Source organism: Takifugu flavidus, chromosome 8 (assembly GCF_003711565.1).
Source record: "Takifugu flavidus isolate HTHZ2018 chromosome 8, ASM371156v2, whole genome shotgun sequence".
In the NCBI taxonomy this organism is placed as follows: domain Eukaryota; kingdom Metazoa; phylum Chordata; class Actinopteri; order Tetraodontiformes; family Tetraodontidae; genus Takifugu; species Takifugu flavidus.
In genome coordinates, this window is record NC_079527.1 from 11,777,377 (window position 1) to 11,795,763 (window position 18,387).

Genomic DNA, 18,387 nt, shown 5'->3' on the forward strand with positions numbered 1-18,387 from the left:
GCAGCAACCGCAACAAGGCGATATATTGTGATTTTCTTTTTAAACTGGTCAAATATTAACATCACACATCATCATATTACTTACATTGCTTTAATTTTACTTATATGTGGAATAAAACAAAGGTTTAGGTGCAAATATGTTGTGCGCATTCTCGATTGGACACTTTTCAAAGTTAAGTTGCAAAAAAAACTCGACAAAGATCCACACTCAGACTCGAACCACCAACCAGGCTGAGTCACACTTGGCCCAGTTTTGGTCTGAAGCAGAGGATAGAGTTTACTCAGGACCAACATGTTCTGACCCAGTTATTTTCTCCAGATTACAGTACGGTTACAGGACCACAGCACTGTCTCCTCTCTAACTATCCGCTTCTGTAACCCTCCTTCGGCCCCTCTTCCTTTGTCCTGGAGATTTTAAAACTTCCTGTCAGTGTCCCTAAACCCATAATAGATATGTGTGTGAGTGTGTGTGTGTGCGTGCGTGCATGTGTGTGTGTGTGTGTGTGAGTGAGTGTGTGCGTGTGCATGCTTGCGTGTGTGTCTTACCCTCTGTCCCTGAAACACAGCAGCTAATCTTGAAGAGCAGATAAAGCTAATTAGGGGAAAGACACATCAATCATGGCCACAGGGCTTGTTGTGGACTGTACACAACAACTGTGGCATCTGGGTGGATTTGCAAGCCATCACACACACACACACACACACACACACACACACACACACACACACACACACACTCATGCACACCTGCCCAGGACTTAATGAAGGAGCTGATTGTTCCTCTGAACATTTTTCTGCATTGAGAAGCAATTATTGTCACAAGCGGCTCTGTTAGGATGCACAACCGGCATTAATACAGCTGTCAGGGAGGCAGATGCACACCCTTTCCGATGATTACAAGACCGCTGGAAGGTTCAGGTTCAGTGAACCCTGAGGCAGGGCCAGAGAATCCCCTTGTGGCACAAATTAGAAACAAAGTAAAGTAAAATAATTGAGCTTTTATGTCTATATTGTGCAAAGATATTGTTTTGAGGTTGAATTCATGTCGCCATAACTTCATGGTGTAGAACTGTATTCAGCCTGTAGGTGGCAGTGTAACCCATTGAACAGACCATTGAACAGAGAACAGACATGAATAGAAACACACCATAATAATTTTATGGCAGAAATCAGACGCTACGCGATCGCTGATGGCTCATCTGTGTGCGTGAGTTTGGCACCAGTGACTCAGCTCACAGGCAAGGTGTGAACAGGTACGTGAACAGGTACATAACTAGGCACAGATATTTACGCTGCGACATGCCCCAGCACGACAGGATTGAATAATTCAGGAATAATCTTCACCATTTACATCGGGCGGGCCAGAATCAATGACGTGTCCGGGTCAATGAGGAAATCTAGACAGCGCTGGTGGTTTTTTTTTTTAACATTTTACTAAAATATTTTGCAGCCTGCAATTTAAGCATAAAAATATCATACATCCAAACATAATGTGTCTGATACAAAAAAATACATCATATAAAGTCATAGACAATAACATAATATAAAATACTTCAAGGACAAACTGAAAACAGCAGCGCGGGGGTCAAAGGAAGAGACTTTAAGATTAGGCACTGTAACGTGAAAACCTACAAGCACAGTGTTGTCGTATCATCTGCTGACAGCAAATGGAAAGAAAAAAAAGAACAAGGAAGCAGGTACTGGAAACCAGTGACCGGCTGGTAATTGTGCACAGAAATATCAACGATTTTTAACAGAGGCTCGACTGGTTTCTGATGTGTTTCTAGTTTTAACGCGTGGAATTAAAGAAGTAGTGCTTTGCGATCCTTAAAAAAAAAAAAAAAAAAAAAGACATGCAAATGTAGTGGATGCAACAGAGACGGACGGGAACGCAGAAAAAAAAAAGTCCGGACATCCGACTATTCCTACAGCAACGTAACTTCAACAGTACAAGATCGAGACTAACTAGTCAAACCGTTAAGGACAGATAGTGGTATGCTGGACGACACTGTTAAATACCGATACCGGAAGTCCTCTGTGAACGCATCACGTCCTCGCCGGCGCCGCTGACCCTTACATGGAGTTGCCTGTGATGAAGACGTAGATGCGGGCGTGGAAGGTGGTGAACGTGCCCTGCCGCCACAGCTTCATCTCCACGTTGACGAGGAAGTCCCGCGGCCCTTCGACCTGCCGCTGCAAGTACACGGCGCCGGTGTAGGCGTTGAGCTTCCGCGTGCTGAAGTAGTTGTCCTCGTTGCCCTGCGTGATGCTGATGATTACGTTGTCCCCCGAGTACGCGGGGGAGGGCCCGATGCGGAAGATCTGAGCGGGGATGACGATGTTGGACTGGAAGCTGAGGTAGTAGTAGGTGATTCTGAGGGGGGAGTTCTGACAGTCCAGGTAGTTGGGACAGCTAATCCGCTCACAGCGTCTGCCCGGGGAGGGAGGGACAGGAGGAGGAGAAGAAGAAGGAGTTTCATTAGAGCTCCAGACATATGCGAGACCTTGGGTTTTACGTACGTGTCGGACACTTTGCGGTAGTTCGGTGGACAGTTGAGGGAAAGGCAGCGGTATCCTCCCTGGATGTTGTAGCAGGTCTCAGCCAGAGAGCAGTTATGGGCCCCAGTGGTGCACTCGTCGATGTCTACAACACAGTCAGAGGTCACTTCAACTGACTGGATGAGGGAATCCACTTGTGAATGGCTGCAGAGACGCTCTAAAAACGCTGCGCTCACCCTTGCAAGAGCGTCCATTCGCAGACATGGTGTATCCGTATTCCGGGCAGGCGCACTGGTAGCTCCCGGGGACGTTCTCGCACTTGTAGGTGCACAGATGGCCGATGCTCTGCGAGCACTCGTCGATGTCTGGGCGAGAGGGGAGAATTCCGGTCAGGCGACAACGCTAACCGTGCGGGTCCCAAACACAGGCTTGGCACAATGATGTGACATTTCAGTGAGGGGGGAAGTGTTCCCAACCGTCGCAGGTGTGCCCATCCTGCCTGAGGAAGTAGCCCTGTCGGCAGTAGCACTGGTAGGAGCCGTAGATGTTTGCACACTCCTGGCTGCACGGGCTGGCCAAGCACTCGTTCACATCTGGAGAGTAGAGGTTAGAGCTCATTACTGTCGGAGCCTGATCAAAGAGTTTCCACCCTTACATGTAAACAAGATGATGTTATTCAACCAATTATGCTTTGTGCTCCCAGGCAAGTCACGTACAGAGTCAAACAATTATAAGCCAACCTTGATATGTTACACACCGGCCAGCTTTGATATTCTCTTGCTCGGTGAATCCGTATTGTTCACGCATGCGCGAGCGTGATGCTACAACAACTACTCGCAGCTCCAGGTTCTCAAAAACATACGGCCGCTTGCACAGACACGTACACACGGTTGAAGACACCCATGCAGGTACACACACACACCTTCACAGTTCTTGCCATCGCTGGATAAGCGGAAACCGGAGGTGCACGAGCACTCGTAGGAGCCGGGGGTGTTCTCACACGTCTGGGCACACAGGCGACCCGAGTAGCGCCAGCATTCATTTATATCTGCGAGGAGGACATCGGTGTGAGATCAGCAGGCCCGAGAGACGGCGTCGCTGTGAAGACGCTGCAAAATCTGAACCTTCTGGGAAGAGACAGCTTTAACGGACCTCAAGAGGCAAACTGGGTGTGTAAAGTGAGGGGAAAAAAGTAGGACCAGTGTCCTGAGTTCATTTGGGAATTATAATGTCATAGCGTAACGTAAATACACACAGTGATGCATTAGTGTACTTTCAAATCATTATTACAGGAGGATTAATACCGATGGTGCATTCCATCTGTGCGTGTATGAAGGTAACCAAGCATGAGCATTTTTGCTGCCCCGTGCACGCCTGTGAGAGCGTGTGATGTGAGAGGAGCAGCTGCCTGCAGATGGTCCAAACACCCAGGCAGAGCGCTTTATGATGAGGAGCACACGTGCAGGGAAGCTGGGGCAGGGACAGCGTGCACGAGATGCCCTGCGCCTGCTGCAGGACTCGCCTCTCCCTTTCACCAGAGGAACAAACAGCAGGGGGGCGGATGAACCGGCGATGAAGCCGTGTTTATCTACAAACGTGTCCCGTCGGACGCACCCACGCACGTCCTCCTGAAGGAGTCGTACTCGTATCCTGTCTGGCATTCACAGCGGTAGGATCCGGGCAGATTGTGGCACATCTGGCCGTCTCCGCAGCGATGAGCTCCGCTCTGACACTCGTCCACATCTGCAGGAAACAAATGAAAGAAAGAAACATCAACCTGTTTCTTTGAATCTTTGATTTAAATGCATCCTTCTTAATCCAACACTCTTGCCTGAACTAGACTTTGGTTGTTGTGGTGCTAAAATATGTGGACGCAACATATTAAAGTATCAAACATGCTATATAGTTGAAATCCTACCGACACATCTGGATCCATCGGGACCGGCGTGGTAGCCACGGCTACAAACGAGCTTCCTCTGACACATGTAGGATCCCACAGTGTTGATGCAGTTGAATGCTGGACTGCAGGGTTGAGTGGAGGCGCCACACTCATCAGTATCTGGAACAGAGGAGGACAGCGGAGATGTGCACATGAACGGTGACAAAAGATGCAAGAAAAGGCGCAGGGGTGCAAATTCGGTGCATGGGGTAACAGGGGGAATCACCTTTTCAATCAAAATCGAAGCACGTCGCACGGTTTCATCACAGAAATGTCTCATTGGCCCCTGACATGTCGGCGATTTTGTCATTTCTCACAGTATTGCTTTTGCACTCCTTTTACTGGGGTGTGGGCTGCCTCAACACGCCTTAGTTCCTGTCCCTGGGGGCTAATTCCACTGCATCACTTTGTACTGAAGGACATAGCATTGCCTTTTATCCACCCCTCTGCAACCCCTAACAGCAATTGCTCTGATCTCCTGTCTGGGTGGCATTTAACCCCTGTGCCACAAGCGGCATGGCGTCCAATAAACGGCCATGATTACCTATCAGCTGTGATTCCCTAACTTAAACTTCAAAATGGATGAATCTCAAACAGCTGTATCATGAGGTATTCAGAGGTAGTGAATTTTCCATACCTATACAGTTGCCCTGTGCGTCACGATTAAAGCCCAGCGAACAGCGAGGTTTGGAATTGCACCTGAAGGAGCCCACCGTATTCACACACTCGTCCTGTCCACAGTTATGGCTCTGCTGCGCACATTCGTTGATATCTGAAATGAAATATTTCACCAGACACTCGGAGTGAGGAAACGATTAACAATAAATGAAGCACAAATCCAGCGTGCAGCTGCAGAAATCTGTCGATACCACACTTGACCACACGGTGTCACTGTGGTCAAATGGCTGATTTTATGATTTTATTTGCCGCAGTTCCTTCACGATAAAGGTTTTTCTGCCAACAAAGCTTGATTTAGACTAAAATAATTGGATGATGTTAACAATTACATCTAAACTGAAACGTAAAAACACAAGTGAAGCAGCCAGAATAGCCTTATTTTAGCCTGATGAGTTACAATGTGTCGTATCTTATCTAATTTACTTATTAGTTTTCTGCCGTCTGAATATGAAAATTCACATGGTACTCCACCTACCATCCACTAATGCCTTCACTTTAATCAAAATCCTGCATCTTTGCTGTCATATATGGGTGAAAGATTGATGACCACATTCTCAGAAGGCTGCATAATAGGGTGCATAATAAGTATCAAGGGTGCTTCAGCCCTATAATTGGTCCATAGTGGTCTGGTGTAACCCAGCTCTGGCAGGCAGCCCTGCTCGCCGCTGCACTGGTCTGGTCTCTACACAGCAGATAGTGATTGAGTGTCTCGCTCCTGACAGGAATCTGGCAGGAGCTGACAGAGACAAAGGTAGACAAAAGGCAGGAAGCAGGATAAATGTGTGAGGGGTTGGCAGTGACATGACCTCCCATAATGCACCAGGTTTAAGGCATCACCAGGTGTCAACCAAGTCTTGTGCTTTATGGGAGAATTCAACCTTTTTAACCTTTAAACAGGGCTGCATTCCACATCATTCACTGCTTATGCCGACTGATCTATAAAGGTGAAAGGCAAAAAGAAGGATCCGCCATTTCTTTAGTGGAGTTTGAGTAATTGGTAGAGGAATATCAGGATATTCCCTGAAATACAGATTCTTTAGATTATAACATTGAGAGATGAACGACTCCAAAACAACCCCAACCTTTGTGGGGGTAACTTTTCCTCTAGCACCACCATGAGGTGGAGGGTTATGGCTTCAGGTAAATTATGTGCCACATTGACATGACATTTCCTATCCTACCCTATCCTATCCTATCCTATCCTATCCTAAATTTGATTATCTCGCTCAAGAAACCAACAACATGATTTATTTGGGCTGATTTATGACCTGTCTAATCTTTGAATTGTTGAGTAATGACAGGACTGATGGGTGTGATCTTTGGCACACACTTATTTGTGCATCTGTTATTAAAGACTGAATTTGGCTCTTGGCAGCAAAGTATCGATGAATAAGCCTGCACAATCTTGAGTCACAGTCTTCGTGGAAGAGGACCGAAATTGGCTTCTCGCTGTGAGGTGAAGGCGAAGGGGAAAATGTAAACTATACGATCTCACTTTGCACAGAATTTCGCTTTCTTGCCCCTGGAAACCCCGCTGCAGTTGCAAATCTAAAATCTGTGAACCCAGGCTGTGCCCAAGCCCAATTTAGCAAGGCAATAACAACGCATACGGGGAGGTTTTCTGCACCTCAAAAATGGGCAAGCAAGGAAGAACAACTGCATGTGAGCAGCTCTCTGGTGGGAAATTCCTGATTATTGCCTCTTGACTGTGCTCAACCATGGCATTAGACACTCACAGAAGTGAGGAATATATTAAGAATGTAATCAGGTTTGTAATACCTGCTCTCCATGGTGGCAGAACTGATTGTGTAACTGAACAATGTGCTTTCCTTCCTTTGTGAGCACGCATGTTTACAATGTTGGTACTTACAGTGCACTCACTGTGGGTGGGAGAGACTCGGATGCTGATAAAGAGCGCCGTACCTTCGCAAATACCATTGTTTCGCTGGTATCCCGGGGGGCAGCTCATTTGACTCTGGCACACGTAGTTCCCCACCGTATTCACGCAGCGCTGGTTCGGCTGGCAGGCGCGTGCGGACGAACACTCGTTTACGTCTGTTGTTCAAGGAGAAAAAGCGATCAACGTGTCGGCAAAGGGGGGTCAAAAGGGGAGCTGATAACCTGAACGTGCACCGCAGGAGAATCTGGGTGGATAACTTCAAAAGGAGCAGCATTATCAGCTGAGATCAGCAGTCAAAAGGAGATGAAAGAGACTGGCTGGACACCCCTCAGGGGGGACTCACAGGTGAGACCACCGAGTTGAACAATAAGGAATTTGTCACCATACTGAGCCACTGTGTGTGCTAGCATCATTAAATGTAAAGGTGTCCCAAGGGAGACGGGCCTGACAGAAGACACAGCCAGATCCCTCAGGTAACAACTCTTAATCATCTAATATGTCATTTTTATGATAAGAGTCCTTTGACTGAAGACACTTGGCCTTAAATCGTGGCAGGATGTCTGAAATCTGCTCCAGTAGGAATGTGCTTTCTTAAAATGGAGTTTGCTGTTTAATGGAGCATGACTGTCCTTCCATATCCTGGCCCGGCTCTACAAAGCCTTTACCTGCCTTCTGCCTGGTCAGTGGCCCAAAAAAACCTAAGAAACAAACAAAAAAAACTGTTTTCTCCTATTTCTCCTATTGCTCACCGGCGCAGGAGAGTCCGTCAGTCATCAGAGAGAATCCAGGAAAACAAGAGCAGTGTGGCCTTCCGCCCACTGAGGTGCACTGTTGCTGACAGGGACCATTTCCTGGGTAAAAGAGCAAAAAACACAGGTCAGATGAAATGCACAGCACCACAGATGACAGCTCCCTGGCCTGGGACGGAAAAGGAGAACACTATTGACTGTATTTCTCTTTCCAGGCTGAACCCTGACCTGGTCATATTGTGTTTCCTTTTGGGACCTCCACCCTGGTGCAATGGAAACCAAACAAGAGCAACACAAACGCTGTGACGGGCCGATTGTGATGGGGAGAAGGTGCGAGAATGAGCGGCTGCTGCTGAAAACAAACCAGCTTTTGATAGCATCTCGCTGATTGTGTTGGACATTTGTGGCACAATTAAGTTTCATGGAAAGATTGAGTTTGTTAAAACAAGCCTGGCCCACTTCCCTCTGAACACACTTGGCTGCGTGTTCCAGTTCCTGTTGAAGGCGTAAGGATGGACGAAGGCATTTACTGCAGGCGATTTTCGCTCCTTACCTTCGCAGGGGTCGGCTGGGGCAGGCGGCTCGGTGGGGGGTGGAAGCGGTGACGTGGGCTCCACAGCAGCGCCTTCGGTCTCCTTCAGCCTGTTGTCCTCCTCTGCTGCCTCTGCAGGAACAGGAATGATCTCATCACAGGTGCAGCCACAAAGAATTCCACCTCACCGGCCGCTGCGGCCTCAGTTAGAGGCGGGAACCGCGTGCAACTTTTGCATCGCGACGCTAGCGGCTGCGGATGAAAGCCGGGGAAAACTCACTGCCTGAAGACAAACATTTGGTTTTATTGGCGAGCCATGTCCCTCACTGTAATTTACAAGTTCTGGCATTAAAATCCCGTCGGGGCAGGCTCACGGTGAGGAAGTCTGACACACACGTCATGCAGAATTGCCTGAAAATGCTTTCATTCTCAACATCTGAGGAGCCCAACGCTTGATGAATTTGTCAAATAAAGGAAAGAAGCAAAGAGCAGTGTAGTCCAGGAAAGGGATGTGAGTTTATGATTAAAATAACTATTATTAGACATTATCGGCGCTCGCAGACAGGAAGGAACTCAGTCAGACCAGGAAAATAATACACTGCGAATGTGTAGACAAATCACAACAAATGGGGTCTTCCTGACAGGAACGCACGCTCTAAATCACGTTCCCAACAGCAAATGGCACAGAGCGCCACCCCGGTGACAGAAGGTGATTACCGGTCGTCCCCGTTACCTGGCACACAAGTGAAAGCATCCTCCTGCAGCACGTAACCAGGGAAGCACTCGCACCGGAAGGAGCTGGGCGTGTTGACGCATCTGTGGTGGCAGCTGTTGCCCGCATAAAGCTGGCACTTGTCCATGTCGTCCACCTCAATCGGGCCATCCACTGCGTTGCCCCCGTCCTGCTCCTCGCCAATGGAGAAGGCCTCTCTGGGGAAGGGACTGTCAGATACTGCAGCGCACAGAGAGAACCCCTTTAAATGGTGGTCCCAGATGGAGGATTTCAGGTTCGAGTGGTTGAGCGGTCTACCTTTTTGAAGCGGCGGACTGGAGGTGAAGGTGGGCCTCTCTCTGACGGCGGAGTAGCTCTCCTCGTGACCGCTCTCCTCTTCCTCGCAGCAGCTCAGAAAGACGTGTCTGCAGTGGAATCCCAAGTAGCTGTGGGGCTCGCAGCGACGGCCCTCGGCGCGCAGCTGCAGCCCCAGGAAGCAGCAGTCGCAGCACTCCTGAAGGTCAGACAGCAAGTCTTAACACAGTTCTTCTATCTCTGGACCTTCTCCTGCCACCATCAGACGCTCCCTTCATCTGTGACAGTCTGAGTGCTATATAGGAAGTTAGCTTTGTCGCGCAGCTGATATGATGTTAGCAGATGTGCGCAAAAGGCTCCTGGACTTCACGTTTGAATGATCTTTTGATCCTCTCACTCGGTTGCCCCGCTGCTCTCGGTGAGATCACCAACTGGGGTGTCTGGGAGGATACCAAAACAAAACTAAAATCACAACTACTGTGATGTAACCAGCTATGGGAGGGATGCCATTACTGAGGATCTGAGAAGAAGGGGCTGAAAAACAAATATTTATCAGCTTTACTGCTTTAATGACCCCCATGCTCTTGGGGGAAGGGGTCACATGCTGTTGGTATATTTGGGAAGTGTGAGCAAATATGACATGCCACTGTAATAAATTAACCAAATCACTTCAGCACATGCCGACTGTCAACACAGGAAAGGATGCTGGAATCAACTGTCAGCCTGAAGGTATCAATCCATTTCAACAAAAGACAGCCGGGTCGAAAAACAGACCTTGTATGAATCCGTTCCACATTTGTCGCTGACATTCTTCGGACACGCTTCGCCTCCTCTGGCTGCATTGATCCCAGCCAGGCACTGCTGTTCTCCCAGAGAGCCAACGCAGCACTGTCGCTGGGCGGTCCTGGCGGGGAAATACACAATCAGGTGGACTGAATACCCAATCCCGGTGGAATCAAATCCCATATATATGAGTATTTTAAATAATCCCTAAGGTGCAGAAGTGGGCATTTCCAAAGAGCCTTACCAGCAGATGGAGTGCCTGTCCATAGCGGGTGGCTCCATGTCGTTGCAGTGACCATTACTGGAGGCCCATTTTTCCCCCGTCTCGCAGCAAGTCTGCACCAGCTCCTTGGCGGACACTACATTGAAACACAAACACCAATTTCCAGATTTATCCCGTTCAGTGCAGCCGGCATTTCAGGGGAATTACGAGATGATTCAGCTGGAGGAAGAGAATTCACCATCACCGAATCCCATCAGTGACTGGCTCTAAGATCCTACAGGCTGTTTACGTTGGAAGCGAACGTCTCATCCCCAAAGTTGATTTAGGTGACTGGAGGAGAATGGGAATAGCAAGGAACAAGCTGTGTTTTTCTACTCAGCCTCTCGCTCTCACTGGCTGGCAGCTCTGAAAGCCAAGACTCTATAAAACAGCCTTCAGAGTTGAGCTTTTTGTTGCATCCTGAATAATTGGAGCTGGAGCAAAAAGACAGAGTCGCACATTAGCACTTCATTTCAGTTCGGGTCAGGGAAGAGACAGGAAAACCTCATGCTCCTTCAATAACAGGCCGCTGCATTCCGCCTTTGATTTGTGGCTCCTGACTACTGTAAAACACACAACTCATGACATTCATGCTTTTCCAGTCCATCAAACCTCAGTCCTGTTATCAGTCAAGCCGACCTACGGACACAACAAAAGTGCCTTTAAGGGTTCCAGACGGTCCGGCGGGCCGCCAAGACTTCATTGTCTATTACAGGCTCACCGTTTTAGCCCCACGGGCAACAACCGTTATATAAGCTGTGTGTGAGCAAAGTTGGGGGGGAAAAGTCCATCTTCAGTAAACACATTTTAGCTTTCAATGGACAAACTTTTGATTTCAGATTCAATAACTATCGCAAATCAGGGGTCAAAGGTGAAGCCGTTGCTGGGAGGCTTTAGCTCGGCTTGCGTCCATTTTGTGATCGACTGACTCCGATGCTTGCGCAATCCCAAAAGAATCAATTATAGAAATCACAAATAGATAAAGCTGAACTCTGAATTTGTTCTTAGCTCGCCAGTACATCAACATTATTCAGTACTTTTCCCACTGAAATTGGTAAATGACATCAGCTTTAGGTTAAATGAGTCTCTGATGACTCCAGCATTCAAAAATTCACATCCACCTCTCGATACACCTCTCCTGTAATTTTAGGACGGAATGACTCTTTTAGTTCGAACCAAACCCATTTATTTTCATTTTTTCCTGCCCGTGAATGTCGCACGTGTCGGAATATTTAATGCTCGATTAAAACACACTGCTGCCAGATGAAATCAGCGCTAAACAACTAATACCTACTCGTCTACGTGAGTCTTGTCCCGGTCCACAGACCTTCTAATTAACTCCGCATCGCAACCTGTTCCATCCGGCTATGCAATAATTAGCTCAGCTGATTTATCACGCTTGCACAAATATACACTTGAAAGGTGGCTGAGGTGCAGCATCGCTTTTTCCCCCCGGTCCTGTCATTATGTTTGGCTTTTACACCAGCGCTCCGACCAGATGCTTTCCTCTTTTCCAGATCCAGAACCGATGACATCACACCCCCTGAAAATATGGAGCTAGAATAACAACCAGGAAAGAGGCAGCTCTGGACATGTCTGCAGGTTTGCGTGTAGCCGTGTGCTGCTACTAATCAAGGCTCGGGTGTCATTACGGAGCCTTTGTGGACTCCGAGTGATTTACATCGCAGGTGGACGACGGAGAAGAGCGCCGACATCGTGTGTTGGCGAAGTCACGCGGCTCAAACATGTCGGAGGCTGAGTTTGGTCTGGAAAGACAGTGTCCCCATGACTTCACTCAGGTTTCAATTACTGTCCATTTATGTCCTAATCTCACTGAGGCGGAAAGCCAGTAACAACCTGATCCGTCTTTCTGTCGCCTCGATCGGTGCTCAGGCCCCAGATGATCCAGGTCCAGAGGCCTAAACGTCCTAACCGAAACAACGGACCTCAATAAACCGACGGGGCAGTTAGTTAGCTTGCGTGTCGCGTCTCCTGAAGCCACATGACAAAGCGAGCGCATGCCGGATTCATCTTTGTGCAACCTCAGCATGAGATTCCTCTGACATATTAAATTAATTAAGTGCACTTCGCCGCAAAACTCTGACCGAATATCCACAGTTGTGTAATTGAAGCGGTGATTCGCTGGCTTATTATTTGTTATTCATTCCAAGCTGGGATCACAAGCCAAAACACAGGGAATTAAACGCTGATGTTGGACCTGATGGAAGAAAATAAAAGAGAGCGAAAATATTTCACAATTAACCGTTTCTCAGCTTCCATCCCACTGCACCTTTTATTTTTTTTGCTGTCGTCGGGATAAATGTTGGGATTGACAGAGAAAAAGAAACGAGGAAGGTGATGTCTGCAGTGTCCACAGATGCAGTTCGACTGTATATAAACCAGCTCTGCTTATACTGTGTGTCTATTGTTCGACGGATCCGGAGCGTGTGTTTTTTCCGTCCTTGGACATGTGGTCCATGGAAAAGGACCTGGAAGGCACACTAAACTGAACAGGCCAAGCAATCCCGTTCTAACTGGTCTCCCCTGTAGTGGTACAGTGAAGTCCGTCATGCAGCTCTGGAATGCTCCCTCTGTTTCATCCCAGGGAAAATTATACATCTGTTTAGCCCATCCCCGCGTGCTGCGTGTACCGACAGTCCTGTTGATCCAAACAAGAGCCCCTATTGTGATTTTTGCCCGGGCAGATCCGGACCCCTTCCATTTCACCGTCCGTTCTTCCAGAAGCGTCTCTCTGGGGGACGCACTGAGGTGTTCTCCAAACGAGGCGATTACCGTGGAGACCGGGAAGCCAGCGGCCTCGCGGGACACGGGTAATCGCACCGGCTCACGTGGGAAGCGGGGAGCAGCCGTCGGCAATCAGGCCGCAACAGGGGCTTCATTCATCACATGGGTATTATGCCGCCTGCAGGTACAACCCCCAGGAAATTCTATACCAGGGCCAACCCAGCATCAGAAGGTCTAAACAATCCCAGTCCCTCCACCCCCCCCCCCCCCCCTTTCTGGGTGTACAGTGTGTCTAGTTGGAAAGAGACCGAGCAATTGAACAGGGATTAGTGCCTAAAAATAAATAAATAAAACATTCATCGTGGGCCATAACACACGTTATGTTCATGAAAATCCGTCCCCTCTTCCTTCCCAAACAACTTTCCCGTGTTCTGATGGCAGCGTCGACAAGAGGCGTCATTCCAGACCCTTGTCAGCTGTGCGTTCCTGCTCTTTTTACCTGTCATCACTCTCATTAGCGCAACGACCTTCGACGGCACCAAACAGCGCCGCTGCATCCTGACTGGCTGGAATTTTTGAACTTTTTCTGCCATTAGGGGAAAAAAAAGTTCTGGCTTCCGCTTCCAACTCAGACAGACTTCCATGAGACTCTAATTCACTGGCTTTAATGGCTGGGTTTGGTCCTGTTTATCTGTAAACGCTGAAACTTGAAAACATAAGGAGCAAAACTTCCCCCAACCTGAGCCACAAATGTCAAAATATAATAAAAAAAACAGTGCTTTTACATTCGTTCTTGCACTTCCGGAGTGCAGCCAGGTGGGGCACCTGAACAGGTCGTTTCTTATGGATTCAACATATACTATACATACCAATGGAAGTAGGGTGTTGAAAGGAAAGAAGAGTCCCGACAGGTTTGAACAGACATCATTGTGCTGTAAAGTGGACTAACCACACACCTCCAGACTGTGGGCGGCCGGGTAAAGCGCCACCAATAACAAAAAAGCCTCAAATAATTTAATCAACAACTGAATTAGAGAGGAAATATTTGCCATTGAGTTTAGTCCATTAATAAGATGGGGGAAAACTACCTTGTGTCATGCAGTTGTAAGACACTGGGAACTTATGGTCCAAGGTAACGATCCCTGGCAGGTTTAAGTGCCTAAAATAACATTATTTATTTAATAAAGCACCTTAATTGTTATAGTGTGTAATAGGGATTAGAACTGAGGGGCAATTTATTTTACCTCACGTCATGTTTTGGACTGGAATATGATGTTTTCCAGTCTAGTGTAACCGATCCTCTGGACATCCTTGTAATCACTTCATCATCTTCATTCTTTCCCAGGACTCACAGTTCGGGGGTAAAACCGGAGAACCCTCAGGTAAAAGGAGAGGGGTGTCCCTTTGGGATCTCTCGGATGCTTTAGACTCAGGCTGGAAACATAAGGAGCGGCCTTGGTTTTAATCGCTATTTACTCAACTTTGAAGCACGTGCAGCAGGGCTTCAACCCCAGAAAACAGACCTTTTGTGTTCTGAGCTTTGACTAAGGTAGATAAACGCTATCTAGGGAAAACAGCTTTTCCACGGACAATTGTTTTTCCTGGACCCCTGCCAGTCTGAACAGAGTAATTATGAATTCCTCCTGCTCAGGCAGGATGTGAGAACAAGGAAAGTATGTCTTTTCAAAATGTAGTACCCCCACCTTGTCATTCAGACGTTATATATCACAACCCTGTGTTTGATTTGCAGGAAGTGTTCAGGAGTAGGTCAGACAGACCTGGAGCTCTGTGTCTTGACGTACCTTCCGTGACCCCGTCTCCACCTGGGACCTGGTAGTTGTGGCTCTGGGGGGTGTTTTGGGGCTGGCTGTCCTGTCTCTCCTCCTTTATCCTGACAGGAGCGTGGCTGGTGGGGCTGAACTGTAGCTTGGGATGCTCCCTGAGCTCCACTGAGACCGTTTCTTTTTCGTCAACCACAGATTGGAAGCTGGCGTGGCTCCTGGAGTGAGTTGCTTGGGAAGGTTTTTGATGTTTTGGTGGAGTTGTGTGAAGTAGGTCTTTTAGGGGATCCTGTAAGACGTTTGTGCCCTCATGTTTTAGGGGCCTTTCGCCGACCTCTTTTTTTTGCCCGAGGTTCTCAGTGGTCACCTCCTGTGTGGTCGTCAGCACTGTTGTGGGTTCACTCTGAACCTCTGTGGTGGTTGGACCCATGTCCTGCGTGACCACAGCCTCTCTGGTTTCTTCTGGCTCTCTTAGCTCATGTCTCTGCTCATCGTGGGAGCTGAAGGAAGTGGAGCTTGACTCTGGGTAAGCTGCTGGTACTGTAGTAGATTCCAGAGACTGGGCCAGTTTTTGGACAGTGGAGGACATCGGGCCCGCCAATATGTTGTCGTAATTTGTTGTGCCAAGCCCGTGTGGGTCCTGCTTAAAGAGTGGGAGAGTGTTTCCCAGTGCCAGCTTGGAGTACGGCTCCATTGGGTGTGTTTGACTGGTGACAGGGCGGCTGTTAATTTCTCTGAAACGTCTGTTGTCCTCAGTGGTGGCGGCACGTACGGGCTTATTACCACTGTGAAGGTCACACTCAGGGATAAGGGAGCACATCAGCTTTCCACCTTCATTAGGACAGTGGCAAACCTGACACTCGTCCATCTGAAAGGAGTGTCCCGCCTCGTATTTTTTGTTCCCATGGGCACAGCCAATCCGTTCACACTGCATGCATCCATCTGCTGGCTGTAAAATATCAATGCAGTTGGTGGGCAGTTCAGGGCACGGAATGAAATGACAGATTATCTTCCCTCCCCCCTGAGGACAGGAGCACTCAGTGCTTCCGAAATCCACAAAGTAGGACTCCCCCTCCGGGACTTTCCCTTTCTGGAAGCCGGCCAGGACGCAGTCGTAGTACTGGTAGCCCTCGCAGGTGCAGCCCCTCTGTGTGCAGGTGGGGCAGCAGGCGCCCACCTCTAAAGTGGTCTCGAGGCAGTTGTCCATCAGAGGACAGTCCACACCGGTGCAGTCTCTCTGGCTTAGACAGCTGTCCATGAATAGGAGTGTCCAGCACAAAACTAATGCTGCCCTCTGAAAGTTCATTTTAACTTCTAAGCAAGTATGTGGAATTTTAAGACACTTCCAGTAAGTTGGTGGGTAGAAATCTCTCTTCAGGAGCAGTTTTTCTTTTCCAGGTGAGAGAAATTTGCCTCTTTTAGCCTGTAAAAAGAAACACCGGTTAATGACATCGTCTAGGTTGAGGCTTGATCACAATGAGTGGCCTGTTATTTTTGGTTTGTTTTTAAAAAACCTGTCGGCTCTAATTTGATCACCGGCCGGGGGTGCATTTTTCCATGATTTCTCTCTGACACCACAGGAGATGAAAACCAAAGTCCGACTGAGGGGATAAACAGAGCCGCTCCTGCAAACTGTGTCCGTTCCCCCGAAAAATGCGGAATTTGTACTAATACTTCACAGTTATTTGAGCCTAATATTAAATTGCAGGACGAACACCAGTGCCAAGACGTAGAAGTTTTTGTAAAAGCAAAGGTGAAATAAAGTGTAATGTAAAGCAGGAATCAGAAGCACAGCAAATTAGAATAGGAGAGGCGATATCGAGTGAATGACTGATGTGCTTTCAAATCCGAACACAATCGTAGACAAAAAACAGGTGTTTTCTATTTGACTTTTCCTGTTTTCCCTTACTTTTCTGCATCCGTGCCAATCGCACAAGATGTAGGTGGCATCTTTCCAAAAAAATCTAGTTCAGAACCAGAGATGAACTCAAAATGGTTCTGCACGACAAAGTTCTAGACATTTCCTGCTCGTATGTCTGACAAATTGAAATACTGCTCTTCAGCCCTTTACTTTGTTATCACATTATTAATTTTTTTTGCCAAACTGACTGTCCTTGGAATAGACTCCCACCACATAAGCGGAGGCCAAAGTACGGCTATAATTTGATGTTTGCAAATGACTTGCTCCATAAAGGAGGACTATAGCATTCTGGGAAGACCATGTTTAAAAATTGAAGGAAAGTGGATTGTTTTGAGTGCATTTGTCTGTTTCTGCGCTGGGAATTCCATATTTCCGACCAACGTGCTTCAGCAAAACAGCATTCTGAGATTAATGGAGATTTAATTTAGAGCTCATCTATACGGGCCATCAAAAATAAACATCTGCGGTCCTGCTTTTCTTCATCAAACAGACAAAAGCAGCAGAACATTAAGTGCACTGCAGCTCTATTTAGAGAATCAATGATCTCTTTGTGCACTGCCAGTTCAGAATCATTTTACCAGACCTTGCAGTCCTGAAAAGGCACACTGCCCGACGCTGAGATGTGTTGAGCGCAGCCCCAAACCCCCCCTCACCCCCAAAACCTCTGTTGAACGTTTACATTCCCTTTGGTGAAAAGGAAAGTTTCAACACGGCACAAAGGCCACCTGGTGATAAGAGAATCTCATGCTGTGAGTGTGGAGCTCATCGAGCTCTGCAGACTTTGACAGATTTTTTTGGAGTGAATGTTTGTCCGGCTCTCAGCCCAGAGTCCCGCAACACACCTCGGAACAGCGGCTGCGTGACTTTGCGTCAGAGCTGCCAAAAAACTGACCATTAAACTCCGTGTGCGCGCATGCACGTGCAACCCCGCATCTTTCTTAGGCGTATAATCGCGTCAGTCCCATGTCTAAATGTCAAGAAGTTAATTAAACAAGGCGCAGAACAAGGAAAAGTAGAACTTTGCTAATGACGTCAGAATGACAAAAAGATGACAAAAATGCATGTGCAGCGCAAAATTCTTAATATTATTTATGTTTCACTCACTCAGCTGCTCTGGGCCCGCACCGAAGCGCTCCATGTAATGGTGGATTCAGTTCTGCCTTTGCTTGTTTTGAATCAGTAAAAACCATCTCACCTACCTTGCGTCTCTGGGCTCTCAGCGCTGCTCTCTCCGGTGGAAAAACTTGTGCGTAAAGTTTCGCCCTGACTCCGACTCGGGAGGTTGGAAGCGCCCTCGATCTTGTTTTTTTTTTTTTTTTTTATGGGGGAGGGCGGGACAAATCTCCATAGAATTATTTCCAACTCTCTCAAAAACGTCCCTCTCTGCGCCACACTTATCCAAACCAGGAGAAGCGATGAAACGTGGAAATTTAAGGTGTTGTAGGAAAATGATTTTTGCTGGCTGTAGTTGGCGTGTGTCGCAGCGCTTTACTAATTCCTATGTTGGCTCCTGCTGCAAAGTTTGCCTTGCAGCAGGAGTGTCAGACCTTCACCACTTCATTTGATCCCGTG

The 18,387-nt window shown here is 47.8% G+C and overlaps 1 protein-coding gene across 3 annotated transcripts; it reads right to left on the minus strand.

Annotated features, from left to right (window-relative positions):
• Positions 1-1,131: 1,131 nt before the first annotated feature.
• fbln2 (fibulin 2) lies at positions 1,132-18,164 on the minus strand. 3 transcript variants are annotated; one of them, XM_057039810.1, is made up of 17 exons: positions 18,015-18,164; positions 14,916-16,317; positions 10,351-10,465; positions 10,098-10,227; positions 9,327-9,522; positions 9,030-9,248; positions 8,318-8,428; positions 7,765-7,866; positions 7,039-7,170; positions 5,075-5,209; positions 4,417-4,557; positions 4,113-4,241; positions 3,421-3,546; positions 2,975-3,091; positions 2,735-2,863; positions 2,520-2,643; positions 1,132-2,430 (listed from the first exon to the last, which is right to left on the minus strand). In XM_057039810.1, exons 2-17 carry the CDS (start codon positions 16,198-16,200, stop codon positions 2,073-2,075), a joined length of 3,549 nt encoding a protein of 1,182 aa, XP_056895790.1. In that variant the 5' UTR covers positions 16,201-16,317; positions 18,015-18,164; the 3' UTR covers positions 1,132-2,072. The 3 variants fall into 3 exon arrangements, with proteins under 3 accessions (XP_056895790.1, XP_056895792.1, XP_056895791.1); XM_057039812.1 differs by having other exon boundaries at positions 18,011-18,084; XM_057039811.1 differs by having other exon boundaries at positions 17,920-18,064.
• Between the last annotated feature and the right edge of the window lie 223 nt (positions 18,165-18,387).